Raw genomic sequence first — 22,762 nt, forward strand, 5'->3', positions numbered from 1 at the left:
TTATTATGTCTTCAGAATTTTTTTGTTGAGTAAAAAAACACGATTTTTAGTAGAAAAAATGTTTTGGTCAAAAACGTGACTTTGCTTAAAATTGTGATTTCTGCTCAAAATGTGATTTTTGGTCAAAAATGATTTTTGGTCAAAAATGTGATTTTTGGTTTAAAAATGTGATTTTTTTTGGGTCAAAATTGGTCAAAAATGTGACTTTTGGTCAAAAATTTGATTTTTTTTTTGGTCAAAATTGTGATTTTTGGTAGAAATGTGATTTTTGGTCAAAATGTGATTTTTTGGTCAAAATTGTAATTTTTGGTCAAAAAAGGTAATTTTTGGTCATTAACCCAACAACAAAATCACACCAAAAGAGACTTTTGCACATAAAGTATATGAACTATGCACTCTATGAAGCGGCTACAGATATGGAAAAAACCCTATAGCTCCAGGCGACCGATACACAAATTTATCGGACATCTAGGTTATGTAGGCCTACAAAGGTATAGGATGCACGATTCTGAAGACATAATAATGCCCTTCATCATACCACCAAGTGAAACATCAAAAAACACCTACCATACCGACGCGGAACCTAATAACGAATTTATCATACCATCATCCTAAATATTGAAATAATTACATTTTTGTTATTTTAATTGTTGCAAAATATGAAAAACATTACACAAATTAGATGACTGTTCCACGCATTACGTATCACGTGCATTTTAAACACCCAGTTTACGCGAATGGCCTTCTAGTACATATACCTCGCCGTATACGCGTATCGTGCTTGCGCATTACTCTCTCACTAACTAGATATTGGGGCCTAAAGCGTAAACATGGTAAATACGCACTCACTGACTAGATACGTAAATATAATAATTATATCCGGTTAACCGGAAAATTATTGTGCGCCTTCGGCTTCACCCAATAGACCTTTTTCCCTCTTTCCCATCATGCACTATTCCAAGGGGGTATGAGTGTCGCAAAATACATCATCTCCCCGGGGGAGTACAGAGTTATGTTCATTACATTCTGGAATACGGACATTTCGGCTGGTGCCTTCATCACAAAAAAGGAATCCCCGATAATCACAATAATGGCGCGCGATCACTAATACCCAACGAGGTAGAAAGGATAGAGCGCCCTGCTCGCCGAATCTGTGAAGCCGGTTTGGGAGCTATGACGTCTAACGTGACGTCATACTCAAGGTCGTCTGTGTGTACTGCGCGCGAAGTACCGCGGAAGTCAAATTGTCAATATTTACACCGGAAGTCATTCGCCGGTAATTATTTGTACCGGGGTTGTTTGTATGTTTCATGGTTTTAGACGAATATTTTTGCTAGATTTGTTGCAAAATGCCGACTTGCGTAGTAAAGAGTTGTAAGAGCAAGCCGTCTGATGGCTCTAGACATTTTCACAAGTGAGTTTTCTTGTAAACGGGAAGTTTTATAGGCATTATTTCGGTCGATGTGATAAATGCGTATACATGTCATGGTGTATATTATTTGATTATAAAAGCTTAAAATAGTAACATGAAATGCAAAATAATCATGGTTACATGTCAAGGGTTTTATAGGGCTATTATTACCATGATTACTATAGTTTAGGGACTAAATATTACAAAATTACTTAAATGATCTCTCTTCACAATAAGTTAAAAGAGCAGTACGGTGCTCACAATATTTGCATGTTTTAATCGGTGTACAAAACTGTACATGTAGGATGTCAGGGGAGAAATTTTACTCGGAACTTCAAATTGCACACGATAATTACGTATTCAATGCCAAGTCCAAAGCTATTGCTTTTCAAGTTGATCCGTGATTTTTGGCCACGGATGAATGTAATTTTGATATTAAATTCAACTGTCAGACGACGTAAAAATAAACCCTTTTCTACGACTAGTACTGGCCCGACCGACTCAGATTTTCTCAAATTTGGACAACAAATTTTACCCAATGGAATGCAGGCCCAAATTTCTAAAATATCAGCACCATTTTTTTTTGTATTTCCCCAAACTGTAAAATATTATATTTTTTTATTATTTTGGGTTCATTTTGCAAACAAAAAAACCAGAGAAACTGCCCAACTTACCGTACTAGAAAGACCCGTCCGCATGTAGAACATTTTTGGGTTTTTTTTTTTGCGTCGCCTTACTGTACATTTTTTGAGGGTTTTTTTTCTTGAGGCCTACTTTGAACACTCGAAAATTTAGTTTTAGGTGCAACTTAGATTTCTACTACATTTAAAATGCAGCGGACTCTACTCCCCATTCCAGAAAAATACAGCACTATTTTTTGGGATTAAAAACATAGCTAAATCTTAATCCTTTAGTTAGTCCTAACTGCTAGTAACTGGCAATAAAAGTCAAATTTTAATATTTTTGTAATTTGAGGAAAAATTATCCAAAAACAATGTTGCATGTTTTCTTACAATTGTAGTTACAAAATTGTAAGACTTGGCACAAGTCTAAGCATTCAGAATCTTGAGTATAGGGCTCAAAATTTTAATATTGTATGTTATTTTCAGTTTCACTAATTGGCTATGAAAAAGATTGGTAAATGTGTTTTCCCAAAAATTAGAATGCATAACTTGAAATTAGTCTATTCAAGTCTTTGGACTTGATTGTCACAGAATACGAAAAGGGATGAAAAACACCCAAAAATGCATTTTTTTTTACCTATTTCCAAAAATTTTACTTTCATTGCCAGTTGGAACTAACTAAAGGCCCAGGGGCAATCCAACTTTGGAGGTGACATGTACAGTATGTAGGGCTATTAAGACCCCCTTTGTCAGCATCGCTGTCACCCAAAGTCCCCATTATTTTTTACAAACACATGATCTGTCACCCGAAGAACCAAGGCTATTTTTCCATTTGATCTGTCACCCAAAGACCCTTACAAGTTCAATTTGAACAGCAACTTTCATTTATCAATGATTTTGTTACTTATTTTAAAAAACAATGAAATTTGATTTTAGAGGTTTTTGCGATGCTGTTTCAGCTCTCACCCAAAGATTCCATTTTCAGTCATTTTAAAATGATACTTTAAATACCATCGCTGACAATTTCTGTGGGGAGCAGTTGTCCCTCTGGCCTACCCCTGACTACGCAACAGGTCTCTGTCCATTTTTAACACACACAATAAATAGAGCTGGAGAAATTCCTTCAAGTTACAATAATTTTAATTTCAATATCTTGATTCACATAAAATAGCCTATATTGTGGTTACAGTACCGTACATAATCCAAGTCAAGTCAAGTAAAACTTTATTAAATCCACAAGAGAAATTACACTCATGAGTGCTACTGCTCATACATTCAAAACACATAATTACTTATAGGTTAATGAACGCGTATTACTTATTGGGAGAGAAATTAGACAAAATAATGCACGCGTGCCGATGTTGATGCGTCTTAATGCACGAGCCCCGAAGGGGGGAGTGCATTAGACGCATCAACATCAGCATCAACATCAGCACAAGTGCATTATTTTGTCTAATTTCTCGAGCAATGCGTAATACAAGTTTATTAATCTATTTCATACACGAGAAGAAAAAACATGTGATTTTTACTTTTTTTTATATAACAAATTATCACTAAAAATGTTGGAAAACAGAACCAAATATAAATGCATCAACCCGCCCGAAAAATGAATCAATCCTACGCGGCGCGAACGAAACACTGCGCATAGTACACGGAGTGCACAATATACACAATCAATGCATGTTTCGTACTTTTCTAACAGCTTTTCTGATTGGCTGCTTTGATATAGGAGTGTATGAATACAAAATATGATATAAAAAACAGTGTAAAAGATGAAGCTCTGTCAAATACATGTTACTAAGAACGGCGCCCCGTGTGTAAGAGTTATGAAGTCTAATTGCTTGATGAGCGAAGGAGGAAAGATACCGGTTTGTCAAGGCAAAGGACAAGCACATCCGACCAGATCTGGGAATCAGCCGACATGAGAAACGATTGTGGAGTGAGTGGATGACCAGAGTCATCCATCACAGTCAGCTTCTTACTCAACAGATCAGCATAAACAGCTCCGAGGTCCCGCCTTGACATGCCTATTATCCTTCCAGCTTCATCAATCAATCAATCAGTCTTTCTTTCATTCACAACTCTATCAATTCTGTCCCAATCCCTTTTGGCAACATTCCCTCCCCAACATAATAGCAGGGCACCTGCCCCTCTGCCCCCCTGGCTACGCCACTGTTTCTGGGAGTAAAACTGTACAAAATTCTGCATGCCTTCTAAGATGTTAAAATATACACCTTTGCCTTTCTGATCCGGATCCCTCATGATCGCTAAAAAAGGTTGTGCCCCAAGCCAGCACTCTTAAATTGGAATAGTAAAATTAGCCAGCACTCAGTACAAGTGAATCATTTTGTACAATTTCCCAAACGATAACTGATACACATTTATCAACCTATTTCATACATAATGTACACACACACAAAATCCTGTGATTTGAAATTATCCGGTTTATCCCTAAAAATGTTGGAAAATGCCAGCAAATATAAATACCATATTCATTCCAATAAGCGCCTAGGGCGCATTGCAAAGACATTTTGGGTTGGCGCTTATTTTTTACCTGGTTTATTAGAGACAAATTTACCTACGTTATATAGGGTCCAGAGAAATGTCAGACTTCCAGTAGCTTTTCTGATGTAGTAAATGTATTGCAAGTTTACACATGACTTCAAATCCTCAAGCTATTTCACTGTATCAACGTCTATCAGTCACTTCAACATCAATGGTACCCTTTAGCAAATTGAAAATACCCTGGGTGGGCGCTTATTGGGGTATAGGCGCTTATTGGAATGAATATGGTACATCAACCTCACACCTGTGGGGTTGATGTTAATGAACGTGTCCAAATCCACAATAATCGATGACGTCCTATAAGCTTTCGTTTAGGGGGGAGGGGGTAAAAATGTTTGATTACGTTTGTACAAACAAATCGGTTTGAAGAATGTGTCATTATTATTATATCAAAAAATGAGGGGGGGGGTCGACTGAGAATCAAAGGACATCATCGATCTTTTGGTTTGTTCCTAAGAGAGTGGACATCTTCTGTTAACTGCAACCCAGGGTTTCTCACAGATGTTATTATAAATCTTTCTTGCAAACAAGGCACACTGTTCCCTTATATTTGACAGCATGGCACTTAGAAAGGATATAATAGCGCCAAGAAATATTCAAGGATTTGAGATTTCATCATGTGACACGATCAAGGGAAATGAGTCGCATGTCGCTAATATTGATTTTGAGATATTGGCAAAGAAAGTGTAGAAATTCTTTTGTTTTATGTTGTTTTCAGCGATTGATTAATTGATGTAACTTCGCAAAAAAAAGTTGTATCAAGACAGGGTTTTCAGTTTCTGAAAGCTCAAAATGTCCTCTTCAGAAACATAAAATTTCGACCAGGGTCGACATGCGACTCATTCCCCTTGATCATGTCACATATATAGTAAACACACCAGCACAGGCCTATGTAGCTATAGGAGCATGATCCGTCACACAATTCATACAGGGGGAGTCAAAAAAGTGCAATAGAGCAAAGAATCCCATTATTGAAAGTTTCTATAAATACCACCCTCAATAGTCATCTACTCATCTTCTATCAAAAAAGAAGTGAATCACAACTTAAGTTAATTTCTATGAGTCCTACAAAAAATGTATTGCTGCAATACCCAATTTCATTATTTGTCCATGAGGCAGGGGTGTCTATCCATTATTCGTCCCCAAAGGGAGGGAATAATATTACCCCTTTGGAGAAGAATTTTGTGATTTGAAAAAAAAAGAGAGAGGAAAAAAGAAAGAAGAAATCAACAGGATTTAATAATGATTAATGATTAAAATGAAGTTAGTGAAATTTGGGGGGGGGGGGTAGTTTATAAATGGACCATGTAGTATTTTATTGTTTTATTAAATTTTAAAATGTTTTATTGCTATTTTTGGAATGAAATAGGTGGTTACTGGCTGGCAGATTGTTATGTTACTGGCTGGCAGTCACTATTTCATTCAAAAAATAGCAATAAAACAGTGTCATTTAGGGAAGAATTATAAGGAATACATTGCATTAGCCCGGGGCATGCCATTAGCATGTCAGAGAGACAATATGGCCGCCATAGAGGTCATTGAACTTTATACAGGGAAAAATTCAAGGTTGTTCAAATTGAGTTATAAACACAGAATTAAAACCAGAGAACCAGGACTCGACCGCCATCTTGACAGGCATGGAGCAAAAATTGGGGGTATTCGGTTTGTGGCGGTATAGGGAGTCCCGGTTCTCCTTCTCTAATTCTGTGGTTATAACCCATGTCAACGTGTTCCCCTGGTCACAAGGATCCACTCCAGAAAAAGTATAGTTTGACCTATCTGTGATGTACGGTTCTCAAGTTATAAGCAAATTATCTACAGTGGTCAAATTCGAAAAATTGCGGCTCCGATTGTTGTCAAAATCGTCTCAAATTCTTCCTCTCGTTATAATAATTCATAATAACATAGGCTTCACATAATGACATAATGTAGGAAGTTTGCTTCCCATGGTTACACCCTAAAATCGATGATCTCTATGGCGGCCATATTGGACAAAATACTTTTGGCCCTCCGCCTAGATTTGTTAAGCATATCAAGAGCTACATCTGTGCCAATTTTTGGGCTTTTCACAAAAACTATCAATTTTTTGCTATGATTCATCATTCTGCAGCAAAGTTAGAACTATATGCCTATAATACTAATACACACAAGCTGGATCCTGCTTTACATATTTCATGCCAAATCCATTTTCTTTCAGTTTGGATACTTAACTATCTAGGGAAGCATTTGAGATTTTAAGGGAAGACAGAACCACCAATTAGCTAATAAACTTGTCCAAGTTTGTCTTCCTCTATTAAATTTCTGTAAATCTCAGCTTCAGATCCAAATCCTTGATCCCTTCCCTATAAGCAACAACAAATAATATTTACCGTTTGGGTGCTCCATTTTATTTCAATGCCAATGAGGTTATGGCAGTTGTTCCAAAACTACCTTACACAGAGTGGGCTGTCGACATTCAAATTTTAGATGTCTCTTGGACAAACATTAAAATTGGGTATCGCTATAAATAGTGGGTTATATGCGAGTGTGTCAGATTCCTTAGGGCTCAAAGCTTATTTGATGCAGCATGACACTGCATTGAAAATGTTATTCTGTGGCTTATTCTATTGATATTGTTTCATATGTTATTGTTTTTTTCAAGTTTTTTTTTTTTTTGGTTTTGTAGTGTCTCTGGACCTAGACCTAAATGCTATGATCATTCATGGTTGACCTAAAAAAAAAATGCATGATGTTTTTGTGTTTTTAAGAAGAAAATTGATATTTTGTATTAATGTCATACTCTATTAAGGTTGGTCTGAACCCTGGAATTATGAAAACTTTTGGGCCTCATAACTGTTAAATTATTAGTCTAAAGAATATAAAAGTATACATTTTTATAATGGAAATGACTTGATGAATTCATCTGTGAGGTCCAATTTGGGCCAAAATGCTCATTTTTGGAGAAAATCCCCCAAAACAGGTTTTTTGGCCCAAATTTTTTCGTGCAACGTAACAAAAAAATTGTTTGGCCAAAAATTTTTTTTTTATTAATTTTTAAAACTAGATAAAAATATCTAGGGACAGTTTTGTTATTTTTTTGAATTTTGACCAACTTTGAGAAATTTGCACCAAAAATGCAAATTTTTTAAAAAAATCATAAAAAAGCCTGATTGTCGCCCAAATTTCAAATATTTTTGGTGAAGTTGGTCAAAATTAAAAAAAATGAAAAAACGGTCCCTAGATATTGTTATCTAGTTTTTAAAAATTAATTAAAAAAATTTTTTGGCCAAACAATTTTTTTTTTCCCGGGACTCACTCACACCCTTAGCTGTCATTGAAATGTACAGGGGTCAATGCACTTTCATACTATGTACATTTCAATGGAGGGCTTCACAAAATTACAAAAAAACGGTGCCACGGTCACTGTAGAGATTCATAATAAGGATTTATTGTCTTAGTGGTGCCACGGTCAAACGAAAAAAAAGCTTAACGCCCAAATTTCTTGCGGGGGTTCCAGCAGCTAGCGGATAATTTATAGACTGGTTTGTTACACTGCCTAGATACAAAATAATTATTTACTTGATGTAGACGATATATGATGGGCTTTGATTTTGATTGGAATATTTATGAAAGTCTGATTGGTTATCACTATCTAGGAGTGTATGAATGGTTTTTTTTTCATTGCAGATTTCCTAAAGATAATAAGGATTTATTGTCTAAGTGGATCCAAGCCCTTAAGCTGTCTGAAAACTTCCAGCCGACCTACCATATTGTGTGCAGCGAGCATTTCACATCTGATGATTACTACCGCAATTCAGCAGGCAAATGTCCACGCCTTAAAGGCAATGCTGTACCACTTGTAGTGCAAAGTCCAAAGACTCCACTGCAAAACATAACAAACAGGTCTTTCCCTATAACTTCAAAGCGACAGCACTCATCATCTGAGACATCTCCAAATACCCCTACTGCTCGCAGATTCAAGAGGAAGCCAAGATCCAAGAAATGCAAATCCAGCATGAGTCCAAGAATTCATCATACCTATGTCAAGAAATCATCATCTCCACGATCACGGGAGCGGTTTTGAGGAAGAAAATAAAAGTCTTACAACAGAAAATAAGACGTCAAAAGAGAAAATTGCAACTTTGACACAGGCTCTGGAAAAGTTGGAGGAACAGAAGTTGATATCAAATGACACACATCAATTCTTAAAAGAAACATTTTCTGGGTTAAGTCTGGAATTGCTTGAAAATGAGCTGAAAAATGCCCAACTTCCAGCACATGCACGGCGATACAGTAATGATGTTAAGCAGTTTGCGCTGACACTGAACTACTACAGCCAGAAGGCATATAACTATCTGCGAACAATATTCGTACTCCCACATCCATCCACAATACGAGAGTGGACATCTTCTGTTGATTGCAATCCAGGGTTCCTCTCGGAAGTTATAACCTTCCTTGCAAACAAGGCAGACAGAGACACTTATTTTGGAGACTGTTGCCTAATATTTGACAGTATGGCCCTTCGGAAAGACACACCATACAATAGCGCCAAGAAATGCTACGAAGGTCATGTAGATCTTGGTGGAGGTTTATCTACTGAACAGTCAGAAACTCTTGCCTCAGAAGCACTCGTATTTTTGGTTGGCGGGTTGGGTGGAGCATGGAAGTATCCAGTTGGCTATGTTTTTGTAAACAAAATATCAGCAGAAATACAGGCAGCATTAGTTCGCCAGTGTCTTTGCCTTCTTGGTGAGGCAGGAATGAGGGTGCACGCAGTAATCTGCGATGGGGCTTATGCCAATCAAGATACAGCCCGGAGGCTGGGTGTCAACCTCAATGTTGATAACTTAACTGGTGAATTCCGACATCCCATCGAGACGATCAAGGAGCCTATTTATTTTATGCTTGACACCTGCCACATGCTGAAATTGGCCCGGAACATGTTGGGGACCCTTAAAGCACTCAAATATACGGAAGATGGCCAAGATTTCTTAATTGAATGGAAGTACATCGTACGCCTCTTAGATCTTCAAGAGAAGGATACACTGCATGCATCAAACAAATTGTCAGCTAAACATGTCAGACACTGGCATAAGCATAAAATGAATGTAAAGCTTGCAGCGCAAACTTTCAGCTCAAGTGTTGCAGATGCAATTGATTTTTTGCGTGAAGACCTCAACTTGCCAGAATTTCAAGGCAGCCAAGCTACTGTAACATATATTAGAGTCATTGACAAGTTGTTTGATTACCTAAATAGCCGTCATCCATGCGCCAAAGGTTTCAAACACCCATTCAACAAGAGCAATTTTGCCGAAAGAAAGACCTGGATGATGTCGCTTATTCCTTACCTGAGGAAAATAACTGACCTGAATGGTACACCAATAGTATTTGGTCCTAGGAAAACAGCACTTCTGGGCTTCATGATCAACATCAAGTCAACACTATCTGTTGTATCAAGGTTACTCTGGAGAGAAGAGTCACCATTCAAGTATGTTCTTACGTATAAATTCAGTCAAGACCGCATTGAACTATTTTTTAGTACAATTCGTAACCGGGGAGGCAACAACAACAACCCCAATACATTGGACTTTACCATACGAATACGCAAAGTCCTACTTAAAATTCAATTCAACCTCAACCCGTGGCAATTGCTTAGCACTTGATGAGATTACATGTAACTCCATCTTTAGCTTCAGTGGAAGCAAGCGTAGGAGCAAGCTTGTTCCAGAGAAGCTGGATGTCCAAATGGATGATCTGACGATGCACTGTCTCCATTCATTGGATTCAACCTACTCATCAGTTGCTGACCTTTTCAGAGAGAATTGTTTGTACTACATATCAGGATTTGTCTCCAAGAGAATTTCAACATTAATTGACTGCAGTACGTGTGGTGTAGCATTGTTTCACACCAGCAGCCTACACAATGACCACACATACTGTGTGGGCCCCCGACTTCCACCAGCTGCCAAACTGTGCGCTAGGAAGAACAGAGGTGGATTGGCTTTTCCTTCACTTGGGGTCTTCACGATTGTCAAAGCAGCAGACAAAGCCTTTAGGTAAGAAAACCTACTTGTAAATATCTGTTGCATTATCACAACATGTACAGGGTTTGATTTACTTGGGAGTAACGCCATGTTGGATTTTGAAGTGGCAGACTCAAATCAGTATGTTTACGCGGTTGCATCGCCAGCGTGCGGACAAATAGCCCTTCTACATTGTACATGTGTGTATGCAGCCTGCAACAGTGTTCCAAGTCAGTTTTATAATATATGTGTAACTTTGTCTTCAATGTTATCACGTTAATACATCTTAACATTTTGAACATTTCATTTTCATTAATGTTTTTTTATTGGCCGACTGATGAGTTGAATGTCTAGCTGATGACTTGTTTGGCTGACTGATGAGTTTTCAGTCTTCAGTCTTCAGTCGGTACTCCAAAATAGCAGCCTTGAAGGCTAAACTAGGAGGTAACTTGCCGATGACCTCTCGGCCGGTGCAGTGTCAACTTAAGGTGCAGAATAAAGAAACTCAGGAGACGGGTGCCATCAAACAGGTGTATAATACAGGAAAACGTGCTGGTGCGGATGCTGTGCTGCTATTTAGAGACTTCTGAGGCTGGGTGGTGGACGCATCTCCCTAAGAACTGGGAGTGCTGCCGACCGGAACGTCTGGATGGATGGAGCATTGACTGCAATTGAAGGGAGTCTGTTCCAGATACGGACCGTCCGTGGATAAAATGAGTATCCATAAGCATCTACTTTTGAACTTGGTTGTTGGTACTTGAAGTTGTGCTTGTTACGGCTAGAAAAAGTTGAAAGTTGGAGATATGGCGGAAATTGGATGTTGACCAGTTGGAATTGTATCTTGTAGAACATGGTAGCTTGGCTCATCAGACGTCTTAAGTGAAGTGTATCCCATTGTAGGTTTTGAACTAGAGGAGTTACCGAGGTTGTTCTCCGGTAGTCTGCATGCACGAAACGAGCAGCCTGGCGTTGAACATGTTCCACCCGGTTGATGTCACATTGGGTGACTGGGTGAGTTGGGTGACTGGCAGCTGGTAATTTGCCAGAAGTTTATACTGATTTAGAACACTGTCCCCTGGAATTAGGTTATTAGCGCATAATATTTGTATCTGCCACTATGAAATTCAACAAGGCGTTACTCTTAACTGGAGACGAGACACAATATAGCATAAATTTTTTGTGAAAACATTATCTAGGTAAAGGTAGCATGGTTGAAAAATAGCCATAATCCCAAAACAGCAAAATTGGAACACATGATAAACATAAAATTTCGTGGGGTGTATTGCCTAAATTGTTTAGGCGATATTTTTATGATATTACTCAATTGTTTTTAAACATTGTGTCTCAGGTTATCCAAAAATGGGGAGCATTTTGTTCTGCTACATCAGGTAAATCAAATGCTATGCACGTACTGTAAATCCCCAAATTTAGTTGTCCGAACCAGTAAAATTAATGCATTTTTACTAGTTTTGTAAGAACTTGTATGCATGTAATTCCTGCAATCAGCCGACAAAACCCTTCACTTTGTAGTACATAAAAATACATTTAACCGAGAATTCATATAAACAATTGCCATCTCAACCTTACATATTGTAGAACAAGTGGTCTGTACAAATGTGTGGTAATTATGGAGCTGTGCAATAATTATGAATCCCCTCGGAAATATGATTGGCTTCCTTTTGCAATCCAAATTTACAAACCTTATATATTGTGAGTGCAGCGAGTAAGAAAATTTGCATATTGCAGGACTCATAATTATTGCACAGTCCCTATATATAACATTTCATGAAATATATTAAATTCCTATTTTTTCTCTTTGAATAGAAGTTCTGATATGTTTCTCAGGTTCATTTGATCTGAAATGTTCAGATACCGGTACCGTACTCAAAAATGTCACGAAATCGGCAAATGAAAGCAATGTATTTTGTTTTTAAGCAAATAGGTTCAGCAGAAGTGTTTTTAATACTGTTTTATGAAGACACAAACATCTCTGGAATCGTGAACTCATGCTGGACTTACACGTCTTATATCCTTGCTTCATTTCGATCATCATGATTCAGGACGATGGATTCTTTCCTTGTATTCCAAGTTACATGGATTGTTTCACAAGATGAATACTCTATCAAAAACAAAAGGAAAAAATGATGAGATTAATAGTAAATAATTTTAAAGATTTTGGTATCATATACACTGAAATTGCTATGCTGTTCTATTTGTAATTCCATCATTTATTTATGTATATTTTTAGTATGATTGTGTCTGGAACTGGTGAGCAATTGAAAGTTTCCTCCCATCCCCATGTGAAACTAATTCTGCAGAGTATGGTGCAGCAAGCCTTGGCCTCGAAGCACATGGAATTGTTTCCTGAACTAGAAGGTCACTACTTTGACCATGAACTGGGGTTTGAACTAGATCATATTTCCCAACTTATTAGGAAAGTGGTTTCCTCATTTTTCGAAATTCGGCTCAAGGCGTATGGACACATTTTTACTCAACGAGTAGTGCACAAAGGCAAACCTTCAAGACGACACGAGCTTAACAAGCTCGTGTTGTTCTTACATCAGTGATAATACAGGTAGGTGCTAGAGTACAATTACGAGATAAAGCAAATAAATAAAATAAATGGAGATTGCAGCATTTATGCAGGCTCCCTCCCTCCACTGACTCAAGCTGTTACTTTACAGTGTTTTATATTATAATTGGTGGTGCACAGCCTCGAGCCATTATTTATTGGTGCCACTAAAGCCTAGATGACTGGCTTTGAATTTGATTGGAATACTTTGGATTTGACAACCCTGGATAACCCAAGAAAGCCGATTATGAAGTTTGTTTCCACTGATGACGGTGGTTAATTTTGTTTTCAACGATAGTCGATACTCATATATTAATACACACACATAAAAACATAATCATAAATATATTGCAATCGTAATGGACTAATTAATGTTTACTACTTCTATTCAACAGCCAACCACCCCATCAGCCAGCCGTACAAGTCATCAGTCAGCCGTACAAGTCATCAGCCAGCCATACAAGTCATCAGCCAGTCAACAAGCCACCATATAGCCAATCAACTCATCAGCCAGCCATTCAAGTCATCAGCCAGCTGCCAATCAGCCAACAGTTTGCAACAGCCATACACTCCCCCATGCAACAATTTCCCCTGGAAAAGGTGTGTATAATTTTGTTTTCAACGATCCTCAAATATTAAAACGCACACATAAAAAACATAATCACAAATATATTGCAATCGTAATGAGTTAATTAATGTTTTCTACTTCTATTCAACAGCCAACTACCCCATCAGCCAGCCATACAAGTCATCAGTCAGCCAGACAAGTCATCAGCCAGCCATACAAGTCATCAGCCAGCCATACAAGTCATCAGCCAGCCATACAAGTCATCAGTCAGCCAGACAAGTCATCAGTCAGCCATACAAGTCATCAGCCAGCCATACAAGTCATCAGTCAGCCAGACAAGTCATCAGCCAGCCATACAAGTCATCAGTCAGCCATTCAAGTCATCAGCCAGTGGACAATCAGCCAACAGTTTGCAACAGCCATACACTCCCCCATGCAACAATTTCCTCTGGAAAAGGTATGTATAATTTTGTTTCAATAATCCTCAAATATTAAAACGCACACATAAAAAACATAATCACATATATATTGCAATCGTAATGGGTTAATTAATGTTTTCTACTTCTATTCAACAGCCAACTACCCCATCAGCCAACCATACAAGTCATCAGTCAGCCAGACAAGTCATCAGCCAGACAAGTCATCAGCCAGCCATACAAGTCATCAGCCAGCCATACAAGTCATCAGTCAGCCAGACAAGTCATCAGCCAGCCATACAAGTCATCAGTCAGCCATACAAGTCATCAGTCAGCCATACAAGTCATCAGCCAGTCAACAAGCCACCAGCCAGTCAACAAGCCACCAGTCAACCAATCAGCTCATCAGCCAACCATTCATCAGCCAGCCATTCAAGTCATCAGCCAGCTGCCAATCAGCCAACAGTTTGCAACAGCCATACACTCCCCCATGCAACAATTTCCTCTGGAAAAGGTATGTATAATTTTGTTTCAATGATCCTCAAATATTAAAATGCACACATAAAAAATATAATCAGGCCCAAGTACAGGTGAATAAAAATGGAAAAAAAAATCACAAATTTATATATTACAATCGTAATAGGCTAAATAATGTTTTCTTCTTCTATTCAACAGCCACCCCATCAGCCAACCACGTCCCCATCAGCCAGCCATACAAGTCATCAGCCAGCCAACTAAGTCATCATCCAATCAACTCATTAGCCAACCATGCAAGTCATCAGCCAAAAAGTCAAGTCATCAGCCAGCCATATAAATCATCAGTCAGCCATACACGTCACCAGCCAGCCATACAAGTCATCAACCAGCCATACAAGTCATCAGTCAGTCAAGTTGAGTCAACTCATCAGCCACCAAACCAAGCAACAGTGCTATACTCCCCCATGCAACAATTTTCCCTGAAAAAGGTGTGTATAATCCTCAAGTATTTTAAATACACACACATAAAAAACATAATCACAAATATATTGCAATTGCAATGGGCTAATTAATGTTTTCTATTTCTATTCAGCAGCCAACCACTCCATCAGCCATACATACAAGTCACCAGCTAGCCAACTAAGTCATCCACCAACCAATCAACTCATTAGCCAACCATGCAAGTCATCAGCCAATCAGTCAAGTCATCATCCAGCATTCCAGCTGCCAATCAGCCAGCCATACAAGTCATCAGCCAGCCAACAAGCCATCAGCCAGCCATACAAGTCATCAGCCAACCAACCAATTCATCAGTCAGCCAGTCAAGTTGAGTCAACTCATCAGCCATCCATACAAGTCACCAGCTAGCCAACTAAGTCATCCACCAACCAATCAACTCATTAGCCAACCATGCAAGTCATAAGCCAACCAGTCAAGTCATCATCCAGCTGCCAATCAGCCAGTCATATAAGTCATCAGCCAGCCAACGAGCCATCAGCCAGACAACAAGCCATCAGCCAACCAAGCAATTCATCAGCCAACCAACCAATTCATCAGTCAGCCAGTCAAGTTGAGTCAACTCATCAGCCACCAAACCAAGCAACAGTCCTATACTATACTCCCCCATGCAACAATTTCCCCTGAAAAAGGTGTGTATAATCCTCAAGTATTTTTAATACACACACATAAAAAACACAATCACAAATATATTGCAATTGTAATGGGCTAATTAATGTTTTCTATTTCTATTCAGCAGCCAACCACTCCATCAGTCAGCCATACAAGTCATCAGCTAGCCAACTAAGTCATCCACCAACCAATCAACTCATTAGCCAACCATGCAAGTCATCAGCCAAGTCATCATCCAGCTGCCAATCAGCCAGCTATACAAGTCATCAGCCAGCCATCAAAGCCAAGCAATGTCAGTTTGCCACAGCTGCCCTACACTCCCCCATGCAACAATATCCCCTGGAAAAGGTGTGTATAATTTTGTTTTCAATGATTCTCAAATATTAAAACGCACACATAAAAAACATTATCAGAAATATATATTGCAATCGTAATCGGCTAATTAATGTTTCCTACTTTTCTTTAGCAGCCAACTGCCCCATCAGCCATCCATACAAGTCATCAGCCACCAGTCAATCAGTCAGCCATACAAGTCATCAGCCAGCCAATAAGCCACCAGCCAGTCAGTCATATCATAACTGAGTTGGTCAGTTGTAGTCATACCCTGTATGGGAGGTACACAATAAACAACAATAAAAAAATCATTAAACAAATGTAATGAGTTAAACTTAAGTTTTCTTTGGTTCTGTATACTGAATACAAATAATAATTAATTTTTATTTCCGCCCCTAGAAAACCATCAGCTCAATAATGCAGCCAGCAAGCTGGAATTTGGACGGGGTGCAGAATCGATGTTGAATTGGTCAACTCGGTGTCCGCTAAGGTAGTGCCCCATGCCCTCGAGGCATATGCATCTGCCTTCATTGTATTACTGGAATATGTCATTCATTTAAGCGGAGGCACCCTAGTTAATGTTAACTTTGGCCGTTGAATTATTTTTTGATTTTCCACCCGGGTAAGTCTGGTGAAAAATAAGTAAAATAATCAAATATCCAAAGCTTACCTTAAATGGGGCATCTCCACATTGCCCCAGACAATTTTGGTGCCCGTAAATTTTGAATATCACATGTTGAGGGACAGCTGTATTTATTTGTTTTTTTATGGTCAATTTTTTGTTAAAAATAAAACCCTGTTATGATTTGTGCTTGCATGGTTATTATTTTTCTAATACATGTAAGGCATTATGGTGTGATTGCCGGATACTTCCTGTATATAATATGGTGCTGTATCACATAATTTTCATGATACCAGTACTTACAATGTAACCTTGCAAGTGATTGCGAAATGCGAAATCCACTGAGACACTTGGTTAAGAGAGCTGCCTTGTTTATTGGGTCTTCCACCATTTTTGCTATTTTCTCACCTGTAGCAAAAGGAATAAGGGGTAAAAAAATTAACCCTAAGCTAGTGTGTAGTACTAGAAGAAGTTTTATTAATGATAAAAAAGAAAATCTCTGGTATTCGAATGTATCTTGAGTAGTCCGATGAGTAGGACCTTTTTTTTCTAAGTTGCCAGACTATACTCATTTCACACTTTGATCACTATCTGACATGGTGCAAGAAAGACAAATCGCGAAAGACCAGTGACCGCGCCGCCCTCGGGAGGTGCGGTTAGTGTATTTTTGTGGTTATCTTTCTTAAGCGATCAGAGTTAGAGTATAGTTATAGTTGGTAACTAAGAAAAAACAGGTCCTACTCGTCGGACTAATCTTGAGGGTGGAAGTTACTATATTATGATCCGGGATTATGATCAGCTCGTAATATGTGGGAATTATTCAGTTTTTGATACTGCGCATGTCACTGAAGTCCAAATTACGCTCACGTAAGTTAACAATAGCACCCCAGCTATGTGTACGCCATTCTATATCCATAATGTTATGAGCCTATTACCAGCTGATCAGAGTATGTATGTTTACATTTGTAAGTTAAAGAGGTAATGGTGAATGTATCACCTGTTAAGGGGTACTCCTCGATAAATTTGTGTTTATTTTTGCATTTTTCTCAAAAACTAATAAAACAGTGGTAACAAAAGTTATACTATACGGGCAAGGAATCCAATTACTACACTGGAATTTCAGTGACCCAAGACAAGCGGTTTGTTATTTACGATAAGAAATAAGGTATACTGCTATTAAAGATGTACCTCATTTCCTATCATATATACCGAACCGCAGTCACCGCTTGTCTTGAGTCACTGAAATTTCAGTGTAGTAATTGGATTCCATGCCCCAATAATATACATAACTTTTGTTACCAGTGTGAAATTATTTTTTGAGAAAAATGCAAAAATAATCACAAATTTATCACAGGGGTGTTATACCCCCTTAATTTTCTTGATGTATCAAAATCATGAATATTGTAATAAAGGCGGCTAAGGCCCCAGGAGAGAGGACAAACAAAGAGTCTCAATATTGTAATAATTATTGTAAATTATAAATGATGTGTTTATAAATGATAAACAATGTGGGGGTCCAGAGGTTGGGGAGCATAAGCATAGTTACGTCATGAGAATTGTTCATTTGACCCTTAAAAAAATCATTTGACCCCTAAGTTTTTTATTTTAAGTCAGTTAAAGGGTCATCTGTGACCCCTAGTTTTAACCTGCCAGCGCTACCCTGTCCAAGCGTGTGTCCACTGTCCACACAGACTAACCACTCTAGGATGTGCGCTACTACGCACTTTTGAAGCTGCAAAATCCAGAGTTGTTGATATGGTTTTAGAATGATGGGACGCAGGGACGGTACTCGGTACCGGTTTTTATTTTGCCAAAACGCAAATGCTGAATGTGGTTACTAATTATAGATTAATAACTGCGCATTAGTTATTTGGAGGGCATTGTGAAAAATCTAAACATTTTGCCTTTGGAACCGAGGAATATCCAGAGGGGCGCAGCCCAAGGGATATTCTGAGGTCCAAAGCAAAATGTTTAGATTTTTTCACAATGCCTGACATATAACTGATGCAAAGTTATTAAGCGAATTCATAACCGTCATTTTTAACTAATCACTCAACCAAATCTCAAGATTTCATTCTCCGAAATTTGTTGAAATAAATAATTTTTATCATTACCGTATTCATTCCAATAAAGCGCCCATGCCCCAATAAGCGCCCACCCAGGGTATTTTCAATTTACTAAAGGGTAACATCAATGTTGAAGTGACGGATAGACGTTGATACAGTGAAATAGCTGGAGGACTAGAAGTCCTGTGTAAACTTCCAATACATTTTTTTACATCAGAAAAGCTACTAGAACATCTCAGGACCCATTTATAACATACATAAGTCATAAATTTGTCTCCAATAACCGAAAAATTAGGTAAACCAGGTAAAAAATAAGCGCCCACCCAAAATGACTTTGTTAAGCGCCCTAGGCGCTTATTAGAATGAATTTCGCCCTTCAAACAGTCGAACAGGCTAAAAAGAACTTACCAATCTGCACTGCGCAATCACGCCATGTGCAAATATCAAGCAATTTGATTGGGACGCACATGTGGCGTAATACGCGGAGGTTAGGCCAAGGAGGGGGGAAAGTCGATTTTGAGTTTCCCGTCAGCCGCCCTCACTTCATTTTCGGACCCTCACTTGAATTCATTATTGCGATTTTCCACAAAAATACCGATAAGAACTGGTTATATTTGCAAAAAAATTATGAATATCCCTTTATTTTTTGTGGAAAAATCAAACTTAAGACATGCATTTTGCTGTCAACCTTGCAGACTCTTTTTTATATACTTTTGAATCTCATTTGGGCTAAACATCCATCATCAAGTGAGTGAGCGACAAATAACAACACATTTTACATGCATGTTGGTCATGAAAGGCAGAAAAATAATGAATAATGATTCTTATTCAATGGGTGCGTCTTGTAAAGAATTCACATAATTTGATTGGTTTTCTGGTGTATAATATCTCGAAAAATTTAGTTGATAGTGATATTAGTCAGGGCGCGCGCCGCCACGCAACGGCGGCACACTTGTTGCTCCTCAATGATCGCGCGATAATGCATTCGCGTAATACATGCGCGAGAACTAAGAACATGATTCGGCGGCTTAGATGTTCGTGATGGTTTCGTTCATTTAAAACAACAGGGATGTCTTCACAAAAGAAACTTTATTTTTTTCTGAAAAAAGGCAGTTTTTCTCGCAAAAATTACATTAAAACTGAATAAGAATGCGCCGGCATCCACTACTCAAAATATTGGCCAGCCCATCCATTATGACACGATATTGGATAGGCAAAAGACAAAATCCTATCTTTTATTCTCTAAATAATGAAAAAGTTACCTCACTTGTTTTCAGAAATTATGTGACGGGAAACTCAAAATTGACTGTTAGGGGCCTTATGAATATTCAACAGTGGACCTTCGCGCCGTCAGTGTGAATATTTAGGGGTTGTGCAATAATTATGAGCCCTCCTCTCGGACCGCCAAGGCGCCAAAATTTCTTTGCCCTCCCCCTTGTGCCAAATTTTTGGCATCCCAATTTGCAAACTTTAAATGGTCTAGATGCATGTTGCGAGGGCAGCGAGCAGGAAAATGTGCATATTTTTAAGCGTTTCCGTACTGTTTTCTTAAGCCTCTTTAGAGCGTTTTATTAAAAAGGCCCCTCATGAATGTGTGCCAAAATTGCTTGCCCCCCCCCCTCTCGGCTTGCCAAAAATTGCTTGCCCCCAATTTTACCCCCCCCAGGGCTCATAATTATTGCACTGAATGTTATGCATCGAAAAAAATTGCGACAGCACTGGCCGCCGTATTTTGATTGCGCGCTATCATCATATTTGCACAGAATATGCCTCGGGATATTCCTCGGTTCCCAAGGCAAAATGTTTAGGCCCTAGATTTTTCACAATGGTCAATGCCCGCCAAAAAACCGATAGCATGTGCAGTTATTAACCTCTACATGTAAGGCCCTTCGCACTTGATTATTAGTTTCCTGTTTAAGTTTTTGAAAAAGGGATGAGGTGACTTTTAATTATTAATTATCTTTTATTTTCTTTATTTAGTTTGAACTATTACAAGCAACTATTGACTCGTTTTGACTAGAGCGGGCATTTAATTATTTTATAACAATATTTGATTTTATAAATAAGTGAAGGTGGAGTTGTACCCTTTGTTCATTCATCATTATTGTTGATATTATTAAAGTCAGAAAATGGCAAGTAGAAGTAGTTGAAAGTTATTTAAAGAGAAAATTAGAAATAAAAATAAAATAATTAATTATTTTGAGATTTTCAATTTTGGACGCGGGCGGTAAACAGGAAACTAATAATCAAGTGCGAAGGGCCTAAGTAGTAGTAAATTGCCTTCATGCCTTTACAAGTACAAGTGCAGTTGTGGTGTTAACATGACATTGCCATGAATTGCGAAAGTACTTTATCGTCAAAGCATGAAAGGCATGAATTATCCCGGAAATTATCATTCATGATCATAGGTTTATGCGTATCACTTGTTGGGAGTGAAATTGTACAAATATGTTGATGCGTCTATTTATGCACGAACCCCGAAGGGGGAGTGTAATAAAGATATTAGAACAGGGCTGTCAACTTTTAGGAAACAGTGTTTGGCGTGAGACAGAGGCGTACCGGGATTTGCCGGGGGGATTTGTAGACTCCAATGCTCATTTTGTACCATGATTATTTGAGCCACGGCGTTCGAGAATGTGAAAGGGGGGTATATAGGACCAACAAATTATTCATGACGATGCATGAGATTTTACTCATTTTCCAGCTTTTTGCGTGAGATTTACTACGTAGGCGTGAGATTATACTACCTTGGCGTGAGACCGTGACCCAATGCGTGAGACTCACGGCCAATGCGTGAGAGTTGACAGCCCTGTATTTAGAATATGAAGTCAAGACCATGTGGTATGTGACATCATGCATGAATCATGATCATGATAAGAAGTTGCATTTGTTGTCATGTTTGTCCTGGACTAGGCCGGGGCCTAGCCCGCTGTGCCAGTCTGGCTTTTTCGAGTCCCATTCAAGCTTCTAGAATCAGAATCTACATCCAAAATGCATCGTAATTAATAAACGATGATTAAATTTTAAGCTTCAATCATCTGTTCATGTTGAAAATGTTTACAACTTACCGTACAATCACAAATCATGTCATGGGTGGCATGTGTTAGTCAACTGCTCTGCTACTTTATGAAGCCTGGATTGGAAGTAAATTCTGTTCAGACACCGCATATGGTCAACAGCATTGTTTCTCAGCCTTTCAAACAGCTTGCTAACCCGAAAATTGATTCTTTTTAGAATACATGAGCATCATAATTAATTTTAAAAGCGTGACGATTCATGATGAAAACATGTGCGACGATGGCGCGATGGTGGCACGTGTGTTGTTGTTTGGGGTTGCCAGCTCGGCTCGCGGCCGGCCAAAAGGTCGCCTGAATCAGTGTTGCTGCTCATTTGCATCTCTACTCACTTGGTACATTTCGCCTTCAGTCGTCGTTGCTGTATCGCTGTACGGCAACGGGACGAATGAACTTGATTTAGGAGCGTGCTTGCCTTTTTTATTCAGCAATTTTTTGATAAAACAATGGTATACAGTAAAGCTGAATATGCTAAAACATGTTATTTATTTAATATGGTTAATCGATACATGCTAGAGTAAATTCAGTTTCCATTTTAGTTGTATTTGATGCTGATTTTGTTAGGTCCCTTCATTTCATAATGGCTTATTCAGTGTGTGATTGTCAATGAAACGGCAACGTACCAGCTCGAGCTCAGCGATCTATGTTTTTCTACGTCATTGCTAATACCACAGAGGAGTAAGATAAGACAGAGCGCGTACCACCAGTCAAAGTCCCCGTGTATTGTATGGTACCAGTTCTCGCATATTCATGAGGGCCGATTGTTCGATCGTGCTGTGTCAAACAATCACGCCAGCGCTGCGTGCCTTCGCGTATACGCGATAGAGCGTTGCGTGCTTTCGCGATTACGCGATAGACCATGAAAATACGCGGTAATTGCGTAGCAGTCTCGCCTGTCGCATTTC

General features: G+C 38.6%; 1 protein-coding gene and 1 long non-coding RNA gene across 2 annotated transcripts; one reads left to right on the forward strand and one right to left on the reverse strand.

Moving 5' to 3' along the window:
- Positions 1-11,619: 11,619 nt before the first annotated feature.
- LOC140168624 (uncharacterized) lies at positions 11,620-22,143 on the reverse strand. Its single transcript, XR_011861250.1, has 4 exons — positions 21,852-22,143; positions 17,021-17,125; positions 16,219-16,366; positions 11,620-12,720 (listed from the first exon to the last, which is right to left on the reverse strand). It is a non-coding gene; the product is annotated as an uncharacterized lncRNA (long non-coding RNA).
- Positions 12,851-16,323, forward strand: LOC140168752 (uncharacterized). Its single transcript, XM_072192162.1, has 8 exons — positions 12,851-13,002; positions 13,569-13,773; positions 13,893-14,198; positions 14,317-14,671; positions 14,833-15,122; positions 15,227-15,782; positions 15,890-16,110; positions 16,232-16,323. Exons 1-6 carry the CDS (start codon positions 12,851-12,853, stop codon positions 15,275-15,277), a joined length of 1,359 nt encoding a protein of 452 aa, XP_072048263.1. The 3' UTR covers positions 15,278-15,782; positions 15,890-16,110; positions 16,232-16,323.
- Positions 22,144-22,762: the final 619 nt, after the last annotated feature.

This window comes from Amphiura filiformis, chromosome 13 (assembly GCF_039555335.1).
Source record: "Amphiura filiformis chromosome 13, Afil_fr2py, whole genome shotgun sequence".
Lineage (NCBI taxonomy): Eukaryota > Metazoa > Echinodermata > Ophiuroidea > Amphilepidida > Amphiuridae > Amphiura > Amphiura filiformis.